General features: G+C 54.7%; 2 protein-coding genes across 2 annotated transcripts in view; one reads left to right on the top strand and one right to left on the bottom strand.

The window, feature by feature from the left end:
• Positions 1 to 18096, top strand: part of VAPB (VAMP associated protein B and C) — a 177147-nt gene that overhangs the window by 75766 nt on the left and 83285 nt on the right. The gene's annotated exons all lie outside the window — the stretch shown is intronic.
• Positions 14112 to 18096, bottom strand: part of APCDD1L (APC down-regulated 1 like) — a 46715-nt gene continuing 42730 nt past the window's right edge. The window contains exon 6 of the mRNA XM_036244120.1: positions 14112 to 14840. Within this exon, the coding sequence (XP_036100013.1) occupies positions 14112 to 14840 (729 nt within the window). The remainder of the gene's footprint in view (positions 14841 to 18096) is intronic.

The following is an 18096-nucleotide window of genomic DNA, read 5'->3' as shown; positions in this document are numbered from 1 at the left end:
GAGGGAGCCGGGGCGGGGCGGGGGCGGGGCACCTGGGGCTCCGCAGACAGTCCCCCTGGTGCGGAGTGACCGCGCTCGGCTGCAGCCGTTTATGCTGTGAAAGACCAATTCGATTCTGTTTGACTGTGTAGCATCTTAAAAAGATAAAAGTAAAATAAAGCCCCAAAATTCAGAGTTCTTTTGTCATTTTGTCACATTTGCTGTATGGGGGTATTGTTATTCTTATCATCATCATCATCATTTTGTCATTGGAAGGTTGATTTTTAAATGCACCCTATCACCTGGCCAGTGTGGCTCAGTGGTTGAGCGTCAACCCCTGCACCAAGAGGTCGCCAGTTTGATTCCTCATCAGGGCACATGCCCAGGTTGTGGGCCAAATCTCCAGTGGGGGGCGTGCAGGAGGCGGCCAGTTGATGTTTTCTCTCGTCAATGTTTCTCTCTCTTTCTCTCCCTCTCCCTTCCTCTCTCTAAAATCAATAAAGAGAAAAATAAATTTTAAATGTGCTTTTTCCATGAGACAATATATAGGTTTAATTATTTAAATATATATATATATGTTTTAGTGGGGTTGACTTCACTGAGAGTATAAAGATCAAATTGCTGAACATCTCAGCAGCCGCTCCCCTGCCCGTCCATCGCGTTGCCCTCAGGGGAAAGAAGCCTTCCTCTGGGCCGCGGAGCCGTGCAGGAGGGACCCGGGAGAGGAGCTGAGCATGGCGCTGGTGTGCAGCCGGGTTTTATTTTTATTTTTATTTTTTTTATTTTTATTTATAGCAGTTTATTATGGGTGGTTAAATCTATAAAATAATTCAATGGATTATCTTTCTTATCTTAAAATTTTTTTTTTTTTTTTTTTTTTTTAATTTTATTTATTTATTTATTTTTTTGTTACAGATATTTTACCTTTTACCCCATTGGCACCCCCCCACCCCACCCCCCCTCCCCCCTGTCCCCGGCTTAGTTGTCCATGTCCATTGGTCATGCATACATGCATATAAGTTCTGTGGTTTATCTCTTCCCACCCCCCCACCCTGCAGCCGGGTTTTAGAAGACACGTTTACCACCAGGGAGATAGTTCTTAGGAGTCATGCACCCTGTGTCCCCTCCGCCCCGAGCCTGGCTGGGGCGGCATGGCCTGAGGTCTGGCTCAGGATCTGGAGAGCGGGAGGTGGCTCTTCGGCTGGTCCGCGGGTGACTTCCTGTCTTCACGAGAAGTCCACTCTGCGTCCTGAGGACTTGCCGCCGTGCCCACACCTGCCGCTCAGATCGCACCGCGCGTGCCGGTGTGGGAGGCTGCCCAGGTGTGCGGGGCTCTCCGGGGGCTTCTCCCTGTGGAGCGAAAGGCCCACATGTCTGCAAGTGGATGGCGTGTCGCAGCGCAGGGACTGCGGCCGAGGTTCCGTAAGTAGCTGCAGTGCCTTGTGGCCTTGGAAGGAAGTGGAGGGATCAGGAGGCCGTTTCTCTGGATCAGGATCTGCAGACTTACTTGGAGGACGTGGTTGTGTGTTCTGATAAAGCTTTATTCACAGAAACAGCTGGTAGGATTCAGCCTGTGAGGCTGGGGTCCACCGGCGCCTCCCTCGAGTGACTGAGTTTTTTTTTTTTAATACTCACCCGAGGACATGTCTGCATTTATCTTCAGATAGAGCGGGAGGGAGGAAGAGAGAGAGAGAGAAACATCGATGTGAGAGACACATCGAGGGGCTGCCACCCACACAACCCCAACCGGGGCCGGAAACAGACTGCAGCTGAGGCATGTGCCCCCAGGGGGAACGGAACCCGCGCCTCTCCGGTCCACGGGCGACCCTCTGACCGCTGAGCCTAAGCGGCCAGGGTGCCAGGGGCTGAGCTCTTCGGGAGAGCCTGGGAGCCTCCGCTTCGCGCCCTGTGGCCGCGGAGGGACAGGCGTCCTCTTCTCCGACGGGGGCATCCCACAGCCAAACATCAAGGTGTGAGGTCCAGCCTCTCCTGACCGAACACTCTGGCATCTCTCCATCTCCTGTCGGCTCGGTGACGAGGCAGCCTGTGGGCTTCCTGGCTGAGGAGGAACTCCCAGGGCGGCAGCAGCGGGAGGGGCTGTCCTCTCGGGTGTCGGGTGTCGCCAGAAAGCCTGCGTGAGGAGCCAGCTCTGCCAGCCTCACCGCTTTAAGAGCCGGATGAGCGGTTTGGCCCCGGAGCGCTCATGGTCGGGGTCTTTTCTAGAAAGAGGAGAAAACGAGAGCGCGGCCGAGGCGCGTTGGGTCCCAGCACGTGGTCTGTTCCGTCGGGGGAGGTGGGTCATCGGAACAAACAGAATGAGGCTGATGCTGGTCGGGGTGCTGGGCGCTGGAGGCGGGTTGGCTACCGCTCTGGCCGCGCGGCTGCGCACCGCGCCCTGTTCTAGAAACGCCCGCCCGCCGCTCGCAAGAACTGAGATGGAAGCAATGGCACAGTCACCTGCATTTTTATTGACTGAAGTTTTAAATGGATAATTTAAGTTCCCTCGGCAGGATACAACAATACCTCTTTAATTCTTTATTTGTTAATTTACTTTTGTTACAGATGTTTCTCATTTTTGCCCCATTGACACCCTTCTCCCCTACTCCTCCCACCCTATCCCCAGCTTTGTTGTCTATGTCCATTGGTCATGCATACATGCATGCAAGTTCTGTGGTGTATCTCTTCCCCCACAAATCCCCCCTCCTCTGAGGCTTGTCAGTCTGTGCCTCTGGGTCAGTTTTGTTCAGCAGTTTGTTTAGTTCATTATATTCCACAAATAAGTGAGATCATGTGATATTTGTCTTTCTCTGCTTGGCTTGTTTCACTTAGCATAATACTCTCCAGGTCCCTCCATGTCGTCTCAAAGGATAAAAGATCTTGCTTTCTTACAGCTGCATAGTACTCCATTGTGTATATGTACCACAGCCTTTTAATCCACTTATCTACTGATGGACACTTGGGCTGTTTCCAGATCTTAGCTATTGTAAATAGTGCTGCTATGAACATGGGGGTACATATATTCTTTCTGATTGGTGTTCCAGGCTTCTTGGGGTATATTCCTAGAAGTGGGATCACTGGGTCAAATGGCAGTTCAATTTTTAACTTTTTGAGGTAACACCATATTGTTTTCCACAGTGGCTGCACCAGTCTGCATTCCCACCAGCAGTGCACTAGAGTCCCCTTTTCTCCACACCCTCGCCAACACTTGTTGTTAATGGCGGCCATTCTGACAGGTGTGAGGTGATGCCTCATAGTTGTTTTAATTTGCATCTCTCTGATGATTAGTGATGTTGAGCATTTCTTCATAAGTGTCTTGGCCATTTGTATGTCCTGTTTGGAGAGGTGTCTATTTAGGTTCTGCCCATTTTTTAATTGGGCTCTTTGTCTTCTTTTTGTTGAGTTGTATGAGCACTCTATATATTTTGGAAATTAACCCCTTATCTGATGCATCATTGGCGATTATGGTCTCCCATCTAGTGGGATCCCTTTTTGTTTTGATGGTTGTTTCTTTTGCTGTGCAGAAGCTTTTTAGTTTGATGTAGTCCCATGTGTTCATTTTTCCCTTTGTTTTTCTTGCCTTGGGTGTTGAACAGTAAGTACCTCTTAAAGAGAATAGGCTGTATTGTTTGAAGTTATGAGGACCCGGCTTTAATTTTTTCTCTTCTGGTTTGCATGTTTTTCCTCGTTAAGTCTTCCTAAACTACTGGCACCAGCCACGATAAATACTGATAAAATCAAAATTGATTTTTAGCAGTGGACAGTTTATGCCCAGAGAGACGGCTTATACGTACATAACACAGAAGGGGGAAGAATGAAGAACCTCCAGTGATCCGTGAAAACCTAAACGCTTTCAAACAAATCCCAGGAACAGAATTGCTGTCAAAAGATACCAGTGCCAGACTTGCAGGCTGTGGCGAGTCCGATGTAACTGGATGTAGTGATAGCTCAGAGCTAAAGAGCCTTTCAAATTAATTTAAAAACAAGTTGTGTGTGTGTGTGTGAGAGAGAGAGAGAGAGAGAGAGAGAGACATATACCATATGTAAGTAGCTTCCCCGTTTCCTGTATTTTTGGCGTACACAAATCTCTATATTTGCAAACTCCGAATCCATGCCAAAATATAATACCATTTGTCATTTTCAGTTCCTTCTCTAGGGAACTGGCCCATTTACAAGTTTTTGGTTCTGGCGTGTTTGTGAAATTCTTGGTTTACAAGAAAAAAGTGAGGAGAGAGACGGGACTTGGGCTGCAGGTCACCTTGAACGCTGCAGTGACATTTGTGCTGGTGGTGGCAGGTCACTGAGGGGCCCTGTTGGGGGCCGTGGGTCCCAGAGCAGCCTCCTTGGCCCCTGTCTTTTGAGCCCATCTGGCTAGAGGAGGAGCAGAAAGAACTCAGCACAACTGGAAGGAAGGGAAAGTTAACCTCTGAAGAGTCCCGTCTGCAGTCAGCCGGGGCCGAGTTCGCCATGGCTGAAATGGAGCAGGGTTCAGCCCTCACCTGAAGGGTGGACGGGTGACTGGGGTTCACTGTGCGCACATCTGATCAGGCCCGAGGGGCCCCGTTGGCTCCCTATGCAGTTGCCTCCTCCCCCCCTCCCGCCGCCCCCGGCCTGATGACATTCTCAGGCAGCCTTTTTTATTTATTATTATTTTTTGAATTTTTTTTTCCTTTATTGATTTGAGAGAGACAGAAAGGCGGAGAGAGAGAGAGAGAGAGAGAGAGAGAAAGAAACATCGATGAGAGAGAACATCGACTGGCCGCCTCCTGCACGCCCCCCACTGGGGATCAGGCCCACAAGCTGGGCATGTGCCCTGACTGGGAATCGAACCGGTGACCTCCTGGTGCAGGCTCGACACTCAGCCACTGAGCCACACCGCCGGGCTGCAGGCAGCCTTTTTTAAAAGCCTTCCTCAGACAGCTGCCACGAGAGGACCTGCGTGTTTCCAGTACATGCGCCCGTTGAACGCCACCCTCCCAGTGACCGTGGCCAAGGGGAGGGGGCTCTGTTTACCGAGGACCTGAAGCCTCTGGGAGGTTGAATTGGTAACTCTAGAACCTCTGCTTTGGAATGAAGTGTGTCTCTGAAGCCTGCCGCGGGGCCCGCGTCCTGAGACACCGACCACCTGGACATCACACAGGTGACCGTGGGACAGGCCGCGGGGGGCCCACCCATCTCGGACCCGCGTACACCTCGGTGCGTTCACCGTCCTCGTGCATCATCACCTGGTCCTCTTAGTGAGGACGTGGCTAGAACCAAGACTCCCTGCAGAGGCCCTTTCTCTTCGTTCTTGAAACTGAACACACATCAGACAGTGAAGACATGCATTCTCCCCTCTCCCTGGCTGCTGTCTCTGCCTCCTGCTCCTGGGAGTGGGTTTGGGGGCTTCAGGCAGCAAATTAGCAGTCTGCCTGGGGAGCGGGAGGAGAGTGCTGCGTAAACGAACCGCTAGCCGAGGCAGCTCGTTAGAAGGGGCGCCCCTGCCAGGGTTAGGGAACAGCGGGCTGCGCTTCTCCGGAAACGGCCGGCAGGAGCCAGCGAAGGCAGACCCCCTTGGGGAGTCGGCCCAGCGGCACGCGTGGGAGGCTGGGAAAGTGACTCTCCAGCCAGATTCCCAAACCCTGTTTCTCCTCCGAGTCCCACGGGCCACCGCCTCAGCCTCTGAGAACATGTGTTGGGGCGCACGAGGCCACCCACCCCCATGCTGAGGGACTGAGGCCTCCCTTTGAGGGGTTTCTTTACACCACTGACAAATACGATTTTGCTTTATCTTCATTACGGAGGTATTCTGAACAATCTAGACGACAGGAACACACGTGCGTGGCCGTGCGCCCTGGTTAAGAGAAACCGGTGGAGGAGAGGTTGCCCTGATTGATCTAATTACTTGGGATTGTTTTCTTAATGGAATTAATTCATTAGAAAATGTCGGCAGCCGATCCGTCGGAAAGGAAGGAAAAGCTAGCAGCAAAAATACAGCTATTATCTCACTTGCCATAAATATTTGCAATTATGATACCTTGGAATGCCGCCACAGTGTGGGTTGCTTTGATTAAAAGATGCCAGTCGAATAAAACAGTCCTGGGGGATAATAGTTTTCTGCTGCTAGAGAGATGCTAATGTTTGTTTTTAAACCCAGAAACGTTGGCCCTGTGACAGTGCCTCGTTACAGTTATTTTACTGTCCCACGGGCTGATGTATATGTAATCATTTGGCTAATGGGTGCGGGTGAGCCCTGAGGTTCGCTGTCCCGCGTACCCCAGTCCGCTGGAACCAAGCGGGTTGCCCCTTGTCTGTTGTTTCGCTCCAGTAAACACCGACCAGGAGAGACAGAGCAGTTATCTTAACGCGGTTCCATTAAGGCCTCGTGCTAACGAGCATGCGGCGGTTTGCGGTCCAAGCCGATGATCAACGAGCGTGCGCGTTTCTCCCCCCGCGCGACGGTTTTCCCGCGTAATACCCGAAGGTCGGTTCTTGTCATGAATGGTTTGCCTGTCTTCCCACCTTTCTGTCCGATTTTAGCAGTGAACTAAATTCATGCCTTGAGTCCAGCCTCCATTTTCTCCCCCATTGACCCTTTTCCTTGGCATCGAAGATCAGAAAGCACCGCCTCGTCCTGGGACCACTCGGACGGGAGCTACTTCTTGCTTTTCCTCCTCTACGTGCTTCGCACACATTTACCAGCTCACCCCCTCCGTTAGTCACTGCAGGAGGTGCCGAGAGGTCAGCCAGCGGGAGCGGCGGCCTCTGTGGTCCTCGCGGTGAGCAGTGAGGTGAGTCACGCGGCTGCGTGGCGGGGAAAACGCACAACGCTCCTGGGCTCGGGTCTGTTGCTCGCGGTTCCTCTTGAAAGACTGCTATCAACTGCTGCCGTTTGGAACTTCCCGTGAAAGTCAGGGTGATCTCTTGGAACAATCCCCTCGCCTCCTCTCTCCTCTTTAAGTCAAGAGTGTCTCAGTACGTCCTGCTGTCCTGCCCCGCCGGACGTGCTTCTGTCTGGAGAAAGGTCTCGGCCGCGAGCTTCCATGATGACGTCCGTGTCTGTTAACATGTTGGGAACGGAGTGTTTTAAGGGATGTGTTAGAATGCTTTAGTCTGCGTGAGTTTTCTTTGATGTATTTTAAGTTGTATTTCCTGTTTGGACGTGGAATTCATTGAAAGAGTTGGCACAGGAAAGGACCCCCCCGTCATACAGTCTGGTTATCTGACGTGTGATCAGTCCGTGGTCTTCTGGCTGCTGTTGCCTGTGCCCGAGGGAGGGAGATGTCTTTCTGTGGCGTCCAGATCGAAAGAGACACAGCATGTTCTCGCATGTTCCGTAGCAGCCCCGCGAAACCCGCCCACCGAGGCGTGAGCTTCGTGCTGGCAGGCTGCGCACCGTGCTCAGTGACCTCTGTGCTCTGGGTGTGTTTAAAGGACGCTTCAGTGTGAGATTATTCTGAACCGATGGCTTAAAAGCCTTGAGATGTACTTCAGAGAACATTCTAGAGCCCATCACTCCTTCTCCACTGCTGCTTAGGAACAGAAAATTGGTTTAAAGGAAAAATTATAGATATTTTACGCCAGAACAGACTTAAGGGATGGCTGAGGTCAACGTCCTCATTTTTCTGATGAGGAAACTTTTGCCCAGAGAGCTTCAGCCCGGGGCCAGGCCTGCACCCCACATTGTCCTGGGGGGGGGGCGTATGTCATCGGTTTATGCACTGGTGTCACTTGCTTCTGAGTCTGCAAGGTGGGGGGTGGCTCCTGTCCCAGGCAAGGTTGACAGTTTCCAGCCACAGTGTCATCTTGTTAACACCTCAGGGAAAACCTCTGGCTTCTTTTGTCCAAGTACCACCTGCACACGGTAAGACCTCACGCGAGACCAAGGGGTAGACGACGCAGTGAGCCTCCTTCCACGCTCCAACCCCTTCTCTTCCAGAAACTGCTCATTTTCCTGTTTCTTGTCGGACTCTTTCTGGAGACCCCTCCCCCCCCCGTACAAGCGTGTCTGCGTGTGCACAGCATGTGTGTTCTGACCACTGCACTACCTGCCCCGTCACACGTACTGTGTTTTGACTTTGTATGTTGATGATTTCATGTCTGTGTATTTTCTTAATGGCGCCATAATTTTCCTCTGTGTGCTGGGTCCATGTCGCTGAGCCAGCCCTCTTCCGAGGGACACTGACCTAGTTTCTAGTCTGGCTGCTGCAGCTACAGCAGACGCCCCGTAAGTGATCGAGACTATGAGGACAGTTCCTAGAAATGGCTGAGTCACAGGGTCCTGCGTCTGGCTTGTCTTCTGTGGAGGGTGCACCCACTCCTGGTCCCAGCACTGCCTGTGTCCTGACCCCTTTCCGCAGGCCGAGCTGTCTGCCTCTCCGAACAGGGCACGTGGTTTCTCAGCTTTAATTCACGTCTTTGCGTGAGGTTGAGCCGCTTTTCCTATGAGCAAAGACCATTTTAACACTCACGGAGTGAACAGGGTGAAGGGAAACAGGCTCTACCACACCCAGGGCTGATGGCGGAACGGCAGGAATGAAGATTCTAAGGCCACACGCATCTGATGTGGACACGGGGATCTGTATTAGTCTCCTAGGAGGAAATGTCAGCAAAGGGTGAAGTGGTTTGGGCAGAGGGAAATGAGTAAGCCTCTATGGCCAACCCCAGGAGCTCCAATTCTTGCCCTGTACTAGCAAGCTCACTGTTGCATTCTCTTATAAACCGATTGCTTTCTAGACCCTTCATTCACTGTCATCTTGGGAGTTCCCTTCTTTGTTCTCTTCTGAGTTGGATCCCCTGTTTCCTGGATCTCTGGCTTCCTCTGGTTTTACTACCTCATTCTGGTGGAGCACATCCTTTAGCAGGTTTCCGAGAAAGGAATATGTGGGGGGGTAATTTTTTTGAGAACTTGACACATCTGGCCCTCCCACCGGATGGATAGTTGTACTGGGTATACAACTCAAGATTGGAAGTCATTCTGAAGATTTCAAAAGTGTTCACTGACTGCCAGCTTCCAGAGTTGCCCTCAAGAAATCTAATGGCATTTTAATTCCTGATTCTTTTTGTCTGTTTGGTTGGTTGGTTGGTTCTAGGGGAAATTCTTCAACTTTAAAATTATATTTATAATTTTCAAGGATTCTTTCCTTTCCAGTTACTATTATTTGTTTATAACAACCTGCTCTTGGCAGGCATATATTTTCTTTTCACGGAGGAAATTGTAGTTCTTTGTTCTGTAAGAGGGACTGAAAAATGGTGGTGGTCTTTAAAAGGTTGTCATTCTTTTCACTGATGATAGTATAGTTACTGTTGCTTTATCACCTGTATTATTCTCTACCTACTAGTCGCTTTGGATCAGGTTGGTGTCTCTGTCATTTTGGAGGCTTTCTTCCGACGTATGGTGACCTTGAGTGCCCTTGTGTAGTTATGGGGGAAGCACTAACAAGCTGATGGGCAGCTGCACAGGTGTAGGAGGGATATGAATGGTGGGTTTCTAGAAAGCTAACTGGGCCGGGACCTCACACACCTCCTGGGGACTTTCAGTATCTGCAGGTGGTTTACCTGGGGCTCGTTTCTCTGCAGAGGAACCTTGGCCACCACCTCTCAAGGAGTCTGTGCAGGGTTCTCTTCACTGCCTCCACTTTCAGCTCGATCCCTTGTCCTGGAACAGTCTCCAGTCCAGAGACCCCTGATGGAATGTTCAGGTTCTCACAGGGGTTAGAGACAGGATTGGGGGTAAAGCTTCTGTCGTGGACTTGAAACTAGTTCTCCTGTTTCAGCCCCCTGCTGCCCCACCCTTCAGGGCCCCGGGACACCAATCCCTGACCGTGGGGAATGAGCGGCCCCGCCTCAGCTCTGCTCTGCGCCAGCTCCTGCCCTCCTGCCCTGCTGTCCAGGCCGTGTTGTCCAGAAACTTTCCAGATGCCAGGGTTCTGCTGGCCTCTCTTGGCTGCATCTCCGTTTGTGTTTATCCACGGGGTTTGAGCCTCTTTAGTCTTTGCTCGCAATTTATTGAGGCCTCAGAAGGAAGCAGAGGTCACAGTACACGTTCCACCGACCGCCTGAGCCGGAGGTCTGGACGCGTCCTCCCCAGGCACCCAGGCAGCACCTGGCCCGCGCTGGTGTTCCGCGAATGTCGTGGGTCTCATTCAACCAACACGGAGGATCTTAACAGAAATAATGACCCCCTCCAAGTTTTGTGTTAATTTCTTTGCTCCTGAGGGATTAAAAATTACCAAATGGAGGAATAAGAGTAGTAGGTTATTAACGAACTCCCGGGAAATAAATACGACGTCCCTGGAGAAAGACCCAGCCCCCCTGCGAGGTGCTGTGTGAAGCCCTCCTCTGAATAGCACCCATTCCCCTTAAATCTCTTAACCAGCGATGGTCCTTCCAGGTGCGGGGGCCAGATGGCGCCCCAAATCCCGAGTTTCAGCTCATTGTTCTGGGGAGGAAACTGAAGCCAGAGGTGCCAGAGGGAAGAATGGAAGTCTTAGCTGTCTGCTCGAGGCCAGGGGTCTCCTGTCTCCCCCAGAAACCTGAGATGGACCCCTGTGGGACCCCGCGCCAGGACCTTCCTGTTCTAGGACAGAGCTGTCCACGGGGCCCTTTCGAGAGAGCCTGGCCCGCAGGACACAGGATCCTCAAGTTCGTGTTCCAGGGGCTGGTTCCAGCTCAGCGGTTCCTTCGCATGAGCTTCCAGCCTGCTGACCACTCGCTGCGAGGGTGGTTCGAGACCCGCGGGTGCTCTCCAGCCCCTTTAAAACAAAAAGCAGCATCAGAATTCCAAGCCAGTATTTGGAGCGTTGATGCCTGAGTTCGAGCCTCCAGCCAGCGTTATTCCTTCGGCCAGTGTGTACTGAGCTCCTACTGTGCGCCTCGCACACACTGTGGGCACGGCGGGGACCATGGCCGCCGCCAGGGACTCGTTCTAGAGGAGAGAGGCCAATGAGGAATGAGGAAAAGGAACAAAGGGCAGTGGGGGCGAAAATAACAGGGGGGAAGGGGCTGGTAGGGGCGGGGCGGCAGGGCCTTCCCAGAGGGCACAGCCCAGCTAAGGCCAGGGAGGGTCCCGGAGGTGGTTTGCGGACAGCAGGGAAATGCCCGGGCTGGGCGGAGGGTGGAGGTGGAAAGGGGGTTGGAGGAGCGTCTGGAAGCTTAGAAGGTTACTCCTGGAATATCAAGGCAGGTAATCCACTCCCCTCCTCACACATCACCTGTCCCCCTGGACGGAGGCCATGTGTGTGAGAGGAAACCAGACCTGGCCCTTACAGTCACTAGCTGACTACAGGGGGCACCTTGCCCAACTTCAGCCCAGGAGGTGGGCACAGCCCCTTCCCCCTGGGCTGCAGTGATGGTGTGAGGTGGCCCTACCGTGGCCCTCGCTGTGCTGTGCAGAAGCCGCCCCTCCCCTGCAGCCTGGTCCTGTCTGAGTCCCCGAGCCCACGGCACCCGCGCCGTGAGCCGCTCCGCGGGCCAGGGGCGCCGCTGGGAGATTAAACACATTTGCTTAGAAAAAGCAAAGAAATAACTTCTTTTGATAACCAGCATCTGTTAGTTAATGGGCCTCTGAGAGCTGTATACAATTTAAACATTTTATTAAAAAGAAAAAAAAGCTCATTTACTCTCCTGGGAGCTTACGCTGTGAAATTATCAAGTGCTCGGGTTTTTCCCCTGTAAACGTGACTGCACATACAATGGAGAACATTAATTCTGTTTTGTTTTGAACACGAACTGTGGGTTTTACTTTCCTCTCTCTGATTAAAGCCATCTCAGGGTGTAGGGGGGGCAGGCTCACAGCAGGGAGCCAAGAAGGGCCCTGGGCCCCCAGGATCTCGGCCGCTGGTCTTTCTCCAGCCTGATGTGTTCCGTCCGCCTGGGCGGCTCCAGAGCCAGAGGCCCTGCGGGAGGGGCCTCAGTCCAGGGGCTGGGCCAGGGACCTTCCCTCGTCCTCAACACAGCCTCCTCATTAAGGTGGCTCACGCCACGTCCCCCACACCAGCCCGGAATCCAACCAGCGCTCTTCCCAAATACAGTCACGGAATCCCACCCCGTCGGGGGCTCTGAGCCCCCAGCGGCCACCCCAGAGGGGCTCAGCTGCTGGTGACCTGGGGCGCACCCCTTGCCCCCGCTGGGCCTGACTCAGCGTCCTCACGGGCAAGGAGCAGCCACACGCTTCACCCACGCTGTTGGGCCACCTGTGAGGGACGCCTGGCCGGTGCCGGTGTGAGCATTAGCCGGCGTCACTCGGCCGTGTTCACCGAGCAGTGCTGGAACCTCGGGGAAAGGTCGCAGGGATCGACACAGTCCTTCCCTTCCCATCGAGTCTGCGAGGAAATCACTTCAGACTCACCCAACAAAACAGGGATGGGACGGATGGACGACGGGGGAGAGGAGGCTGCTTTTGGGGGTGCTGATGGCGGTGTCACCTGAAGGGGTGGCATGTGGTGCGACATTGGAAGGAAAAGAGAGAGCCAAGCTTCTCAGGATCGGGGAAGAGGTGTTAGGCAGAGCCAATGACATGCAAAGGCCCTGAGGCAGGAAACAGCTTGCTGTGATCAAGGGAGAGTGGGAAGCCTGGGCGGGGCGGCCTGGGGGGACTGCAGACATCTGTGAGCAAGACGCAAGGAAGGCCCCGGAGCGGGCTGGGGTCCATGCCGCCGACTCGAGGTGCGTCACCGAGCGCCGGCGCTGACCCCCACTGGTTTTATTTTCTGTCTGTGAAATACACTTCACTTCCTCTCCTTAGAATCATAATCCCCTCGGTTGACTTTAATAACTGGCAAGAACGTTTTTCAGGCTGTTTAATTTTATTAAAAGATTCAAATTTGATGATAAATGGTGGCATGGTTGCCTCAAGCCGCAGACAGACTCACTCAGCCATGGATGCATGATTGCCACCCACCTCCCTCCCCGCCAGGGACCCCCCTCCGCTCGACGCAGTCTGAGACCGCGAATAATTACTTCTTGTGCTTTCGTAAATACCCTGAGCACTCGCTGCTCTCTGAGACCCACAGACAATATTAACGTGGTGAGGATTTTCTAAAAGAAGGGTGGGTGGGTCAGTCAGAGCAATTTCCACGGCTGATTGAACCCCGCACAGTCTAGCAAAGGACAAGAGTTTCCTCCTGAAAGCGCCGTCAGCCTCCCAGACATTGTTGTTCGAGATCCGTGACAGGAGCCAGAGAGAGGAATCGGGCGGAGGCGGGGGCGCCTTCTGGGCACCGGTTCCCACAAAGTACGGCCGCGGCTCGGGGAACACAGGCAGGGACCCCGGAGAGGCACAGCCTGCCCCCGCCTTGGTGACAGCCCCCTCTGAGCAGAGGAGGACCCCAGCACATCTCCACACCGCCCGGTGACCCCAACCTCTCTCTAGGGGTTCCCCAAAAACATCCGGGGTGTTTTCCTCCCTCCTTGGCAGTAAGGCACGGGGAATCTTGAAAACAGAGGACACCTGTGCGGGCTCATTCCGGGCGCGTTGGGATTCCCGCCGTCCTTAGTGTTCACTGCTTTCCGCAGGCGGGGTCACCGCTTTGCTCCTGAGACTTGCCCAGCGCCTGGCATGCGGTGGGCTGGTCACCCACACGCAGCGTGGGCAGCTCGAGGCCTGTCTCGTGGAAGCCCAGGCAGGTGCGCCCAGGTGCCCGCGGTCAGAGCTCAGGGCAGCTGTGTTTCCGCTGCAGATGAGCCCTGTGCCAGAGAGCTGAGAACACAGCCCCGAGCGGCATCTTTAATTCATGGCCCTGGAGTGAGTGTGTGCTGCTAACTTCGAATTAACGTCCTTTAAACACCCCACCGCGCATGGGCAGACCAGCGGAGGCATCCCCGTGCAGAACCCCACCCCCCTGCACAGTCCCAAGGTGCAGGGGGCAGGGGCTGCCTCTGTGGTCCAGGCCCTGGTGCCGGCCCTTGAACTGCCCACGAGAATTGGGAGTGAGCATTCAAAACTCAAAGCCACTGACATCACCACGGCGCCCAGGCTCACCGATGACGGGCCTTGGCATGAACTCTGCGGGTGCTGGGGAGCTCGGGAGGGCACAGGCTGAGCTGACCGCAGCAGAGCCGCCAGCTGTCTGGGGCAGACGGGGAAGCTGGCCTTCCCCACAGACGGGTGGTGGAGCCTGAGCCGGGCTGGAGTCCCAGTCGGCGGTGCCCCGGCTTCATAGCCTCTGGAGGACGGCCAGCCCGAGAACTAGGAGCCCGGAGGGGAGAAGGGCCACTCGAGGACAGCGCCCCTCACTGGAGAGGCCCCGGGCTGCCCTGGCACAGAGCACCAGGGGCGCTTGGTAAGACGTGGGCCGCTTCTCGGGGGTGTCTGGACTGGACCCATCCGTCGGCCGCTGTCCGATGAAGAGCAGGCTCTGCCCCAGGGGGTCTCGCTCCATCTTGAAAAGCTCGTACTCCACGTGGGGGAGCCTGATGCCCAGAGGCAGGCACCCGTTGGTGGCCGTGACATCCCGCTCGGCCCCCAGGGACCAGGCCCCCGGGCCTCCGCAGCTGCTCGGCTCGGAGAAGTTGAGCATGGCCGTGGTGACCTGGTCCATGGGCGTCACTCGAGCCTCAGTGACCTGGAACACCAGCTCGGTGCCCCCAAGGACCTTGGAGGACGGCGTGCCCCTGGTGTAGCGGCCGGCTGCGTAGACGGTGAAGGTGGGCTGCCGGCAGGCGGGGTCTGAGAAGTGGTGGTAGTATCCCTCCCAGGAGCGGCTGTGCCCGTGGAAGGTGAAGTGCCTGGTGAGGAAGAGCACGGCGGGGCGCACCTCGCACCCGGGGCTGACCCACTGGCCACCCAGGTGCAGGGGCAGCGCCACCTGGGCGGGGAGTACAGGCGGATGGTGCTCGTCAGAGCGGGCGATGAGGCCGCAGGCCGGGCAGGGGTGAGCGTGGTGCTGAAAAAGACAAACAGGAGGCAGAGTTGTCCCAAGTGGAGGAGTCAGGGTGCCCCTGGGAGGGGTGTCGTGGGGGCGTGCCCAGTGGTCCCCGTCACTCTTCACTCCCTGCTTTGCTCTTCTTGGACCTCAGTGAGCTCCCCCCTTCTCTGGGCCTTTGCACCTGCTTCCCTTCTGCCTGGGATCCCCCGGAACGTCGCCTGGCTGGCTCCTGCTCGTCCTCTGGGACTCAGCTCACAGAGCGGCCTTAGGGAGGCCTTTCCTGACCACCCCATGCCTCATCATCTGCAGGGCCTTCCCAATGCTCAGAGACCAGTTGTTCCCCAGCTCACCTTCTTTCTGCCCTCCCCTTCAGGAGATCGTAGGGGCCAGAAAGCTGGGACTGTCTCTCTGGCTACTGTGTCCCCAGGGCCTGGCAGAGTGCCTGGTTCACCACAGGAACAAACTTGCTGAGTGAGGAAGGAGTGGATGGATGGATGGGTGGGTGTATGGAGGATGATTGGATAGATGGATGGATGGATGGATGGATGGATGGATCAGTGGATGGATGGATGGATGGATGGGTGGGTGGGTAGATGGGTGGATGGATGGATGGGTGGATGGGTGGATGGATGGTTGGGTGGATGATTGGATGGATGGATGATTGGATGGATGGATGGATGGATGGATGGATGGATGGATGGATGGATGGTTGGGTGGATGGATGGATGGATGGATGGATGGATGGATGGATGGATGGGTGTATGGAGGATGATTGGATGGATGGATGGACGGATGGGTCAGTGGATGGATGGATGGATGGGTGGATGGATGGATGGATGAATGGATGGATGGATGGATGGATGGTTGGGTGGATGATTGGATGGATGGATGGGTGGATGGGTGGGTGGATGGATGGATGGATGGATGGATGGTTGGGTGGATGGATGGGTGGGTGGATGGATGGGTGGGTGGATGGATGGATGGATGGATGGATGGATGGATGGTTGGGTGGGTGGATGGATGGATGGATGGATGGATGGATGGATGGATGAATGGTGGATGGGTGGATGGATGGTTGGGTGGATGATTGGATGGATGTATGATTGGATGGATGGATGGATGGATGGATGGATGGATGGATGGATGGTTGGGTGGATGGATGATTGGATGGATGGATGATTGGATGGATGGATGGATGGATGGATGGATGGATGGATGGATGGTGGATGGATGGATGGATGGATGGGTGGATGGATGGATGGTTTGGTGGATGGATGGTTAGGTGGATGGATGGATGGATGGATGGGTGGATGGTTGGGTGGATGATTGGATGGATGGATGGTTGGGTGGATGGATGGATGGATGGGTGGGTGGGTGGATGGATGGATGGATGGATGGATGGATGGATGGATGGATGGATGGATGGATGGATGGATAGATGGGTGGGTGGGTGGATGGGTGGATGGGTGGATGGGTGGGTGGATGGATGGATGGGTGGATGGATGGATGGTTTGGTGGATGGATGGTTAGGTGGATGGGTGGATGGTTGGGTGGATGATTGGATGGATGGATGGATGGATGGATGGATGGATGGATGGATGGATGGATGGATGGATGGATGGATGGATGGATGGATGGATGGATGGATGGATGGATGGATGGATGGATGGTTGGGTGGATAAATGGATGGATGGATGGATGGGTGGGTCGGTGGGTGGGTGGATGGATGGATGAGGAATGGAATGCAGCTACCTTATGCATTTGACCGAAGTCCTTTCCCACACCCAGCCGTTTGGTCCTAAAATTCAGCCATTAAGGTTTAGTACTGTGTCCTTGCCCATTAGACTCTGTACCCCTCATGCTTTTAGGTCTTATCTCAGGGCCAGGAACCATGCAAGGTGCATCTCATGCACATGTCACACAGAGCGGCAGAAGCTGAAACCCAGTGGGCCAGGCGGCCAGCCAACGACAGGGCAGAGACGAGCTGAGCCCCAGCCTGTCAGACCGTACCCCCCTCTGTGCAGAAAGCCTCATGCTCCTCACGGGAGTCTGTGTCTCCACTGCCAGGTGGAGAAGAGAAACTGTGTATCTCCAGAAACCTCACCTTGAAAGGTGAGCACCCTTCCTTGCACATCCCTGGAAAGTGAATGGGTACCAAGGATGAGAATGCTCCCGCCCGCCCTCCCGCCCGCGGAGCTCCATCGCGGAGCCTGTGCCAAGGCGAAGGCTGGAACCTTGCAAAGACACGGACTCAGAGATGTCCACTGCGGTGTCATTTACCGTGGGGACAACCGGCCACCTCTGAGGTGTCAGGCGCAGCCACAGCCCTCCGTGGCCTGGGCTGTGATGTGTCCTCTCGTTTGCCTCATTGACACTTGTTGCCTTACAAAGTCTCACGAGCTGGGTTTCCAGTAAAACACATCAGCGGGAACCGGATGCGAAACCAATTGCGTGGGGGCAGTCTGCATTTTGGGGTGAAAAAGCTCCGCAGGGGCCAAAAAGGAACCCGATACAGGCGTCCTCTTGGCGGTGCTTCTGAAGAAAGCGGCTGCCCAGAGTTGCGTCCAGAGCACCCTTCAGAAAGGTGCATGTCCTTGGCACGGCCACCGGTCAGAGCAAGGCCAGCCCGAGGACGGGCACACATCTGTTTCTGCAGGTGGGCCAGGGAGAGGGCTTCTTGGGGACCCAGCTGGGAAATCAGCTCCTAGATTTGTTTTTCTTGCGAAAACAAAAGATTTCTGCAGACTGCTCCTGGTGACTTTCCCGCCCAACAGGTGTGGTTGGGAGCTGCGGTTCAGAAAGAACACTGGTTGATGGAGAACGTGTATGTTTTCTTCTTCCGATGGCCACATTATAAGCTTGTTATTTATGTCTTCAGTGAACCTAGACTTGCCTCGATTTCCATAATGCAGAGGAGTAACTGGTTTTGACGGGGGTGCTGACCTCGAGTACTTTAGGGCACTCTGGAATACACGGGAGCGGTGGCAGAGATGTGTGTGATGGGAAGAGGCCCTGGCAGCAGAGAGCTTGCTCTAGCTTCGGCACTTCACCCCACGTCCCCACCGCTTCACGGAGTGCTCGAGGACAGTGCATTACAGCAGCAGTCCGAGGACTGCCCTTCTCCCCGGAACGGGGACCCTGCGTGCCGGCTGCTAACTCGGGGCGGGCGTTTTTCTGCAGAGTGGAAGACCTCAGCAAGCTTGCAAGGTCAGGGAAGGGGGAGAAAAGGTGCGTCCTTCTTTGATGCCTTCGAAGGGGGAGAAGGAAGGGGCCG

The sequence above is a fragment of the Molossus molossus genome, unplaced genomic scaffold (assembly GCF_014108415.1).
Source record: "Molossus molossus isolate mMolMol1 unplaced genomic scaffold, mMolMol1.p scaffold_m16_p_6, whole genome shotgun sequence".
Lineage (NCBI taxonomy): Eukaryota > Metazoa > Chordata > Mammalia > Chiroptera > Molossidae > Molossus > Molossus molossus.
This window is presented reverse-complemented; position numbering and strand designations above follow the sequence as displayed.